The following is a 623-nucleotide window of genomic DNA, read 5'->3' on the forward strand; positions in this document are numbered from 1 at the left end:
CTGCATGCCTGTGGGGACAGATGCACAGCTGCAGGGACAGACACACAGCCCCGACCCTGACTGCCGTGATGTGCCTCCTGGTGAACACCCAGGCAGAGGCGCAGCACCCACCTGGGCTGCCAGCATCGGCCACACGGCACAGGCTGAGCTCGTAGACTCCTGTCACACGGTTGCTGCAAGCAAAGGGAGATGAGGCGTCACCAGCTCTGCCTCATCCCCACACCCCGGTTGTTCCACCCAGGCTGCTGGGATGCCCCAGGAGGGCTCCAGTCCCTGAGTGATGGCTCTCCTCCCCTAGAAAGGCAGAAGCATCCCGGTACCTCTCAGAAGCCCGTAGGCTGCCGCTGCCAAAAAGGTTGCGGATGGAGCGGGAGGCAGGAAGCTTGGCATCCCGGGAGTAGAAAACCATGCAGAAGTCTTTGGTGATAACGGCAGGCTGGGTGCAGTTCTCCATCTGCAGTGGGGCAGGGGTGGAGGCATCAGGGGGGCTGCAGCTTGGCAGCCCAGTGGGATTCTCCCACCTCTGGTGCCCAGCAGTTTCCACTCCCGCAGGGCCCCCAAGCACCAGGTTGAGTCCTGCACCCCATTAGCATCAGTGCTGGCTAAGGAGGGGTTCACACTGG

The 623-nt window shown here is 62.6% G+C and overlaps 1 protein-coding gene across 1 annotated transcript in view; it reads right to left on the reverse strand.

The window, feature by feature from the left end:
* Positions 1–454, reverse strand: part of LOC104523087 (kinesin-like protein KIF1A) — a gene marked incomplete at its 5' end in the record, with an annotated part of 3,912 nt that extends 3,458 nt beyond the window's left edge. Inside the window, 2 exon segments of the mRNA XM_029084398.1 lie at positions 1–173; positions 321–454. The exon segment at positions 1–173 is cut by the window's left edge and continues 98 nt beyond it. Coding sequence (XP_028940231.1) covers positions 1–173; positions 321–454 — 307 coding nt within the window.
* Positions 455–623: the final 169 nt, after the last annotated feature.

This window comes from Antrostomus carolinensis, unplaced genomic scaffold, assembly GCF_000700745.2.
Source record: "Antrostomus carolinensis isolate BGI_N321 unplaced genomic scaffold, ASM70074v2 scaffold30113, whole genome shotgun sequence".
In the NCBI taxonomy this organism is placed as follows: domain Eukaryota; kingdom Metazoa; phylum Chordata; class Aves; order Caprimulgiformes; family Caprimulgidae; genus Antrostomus; species Antrostomus carolinensis.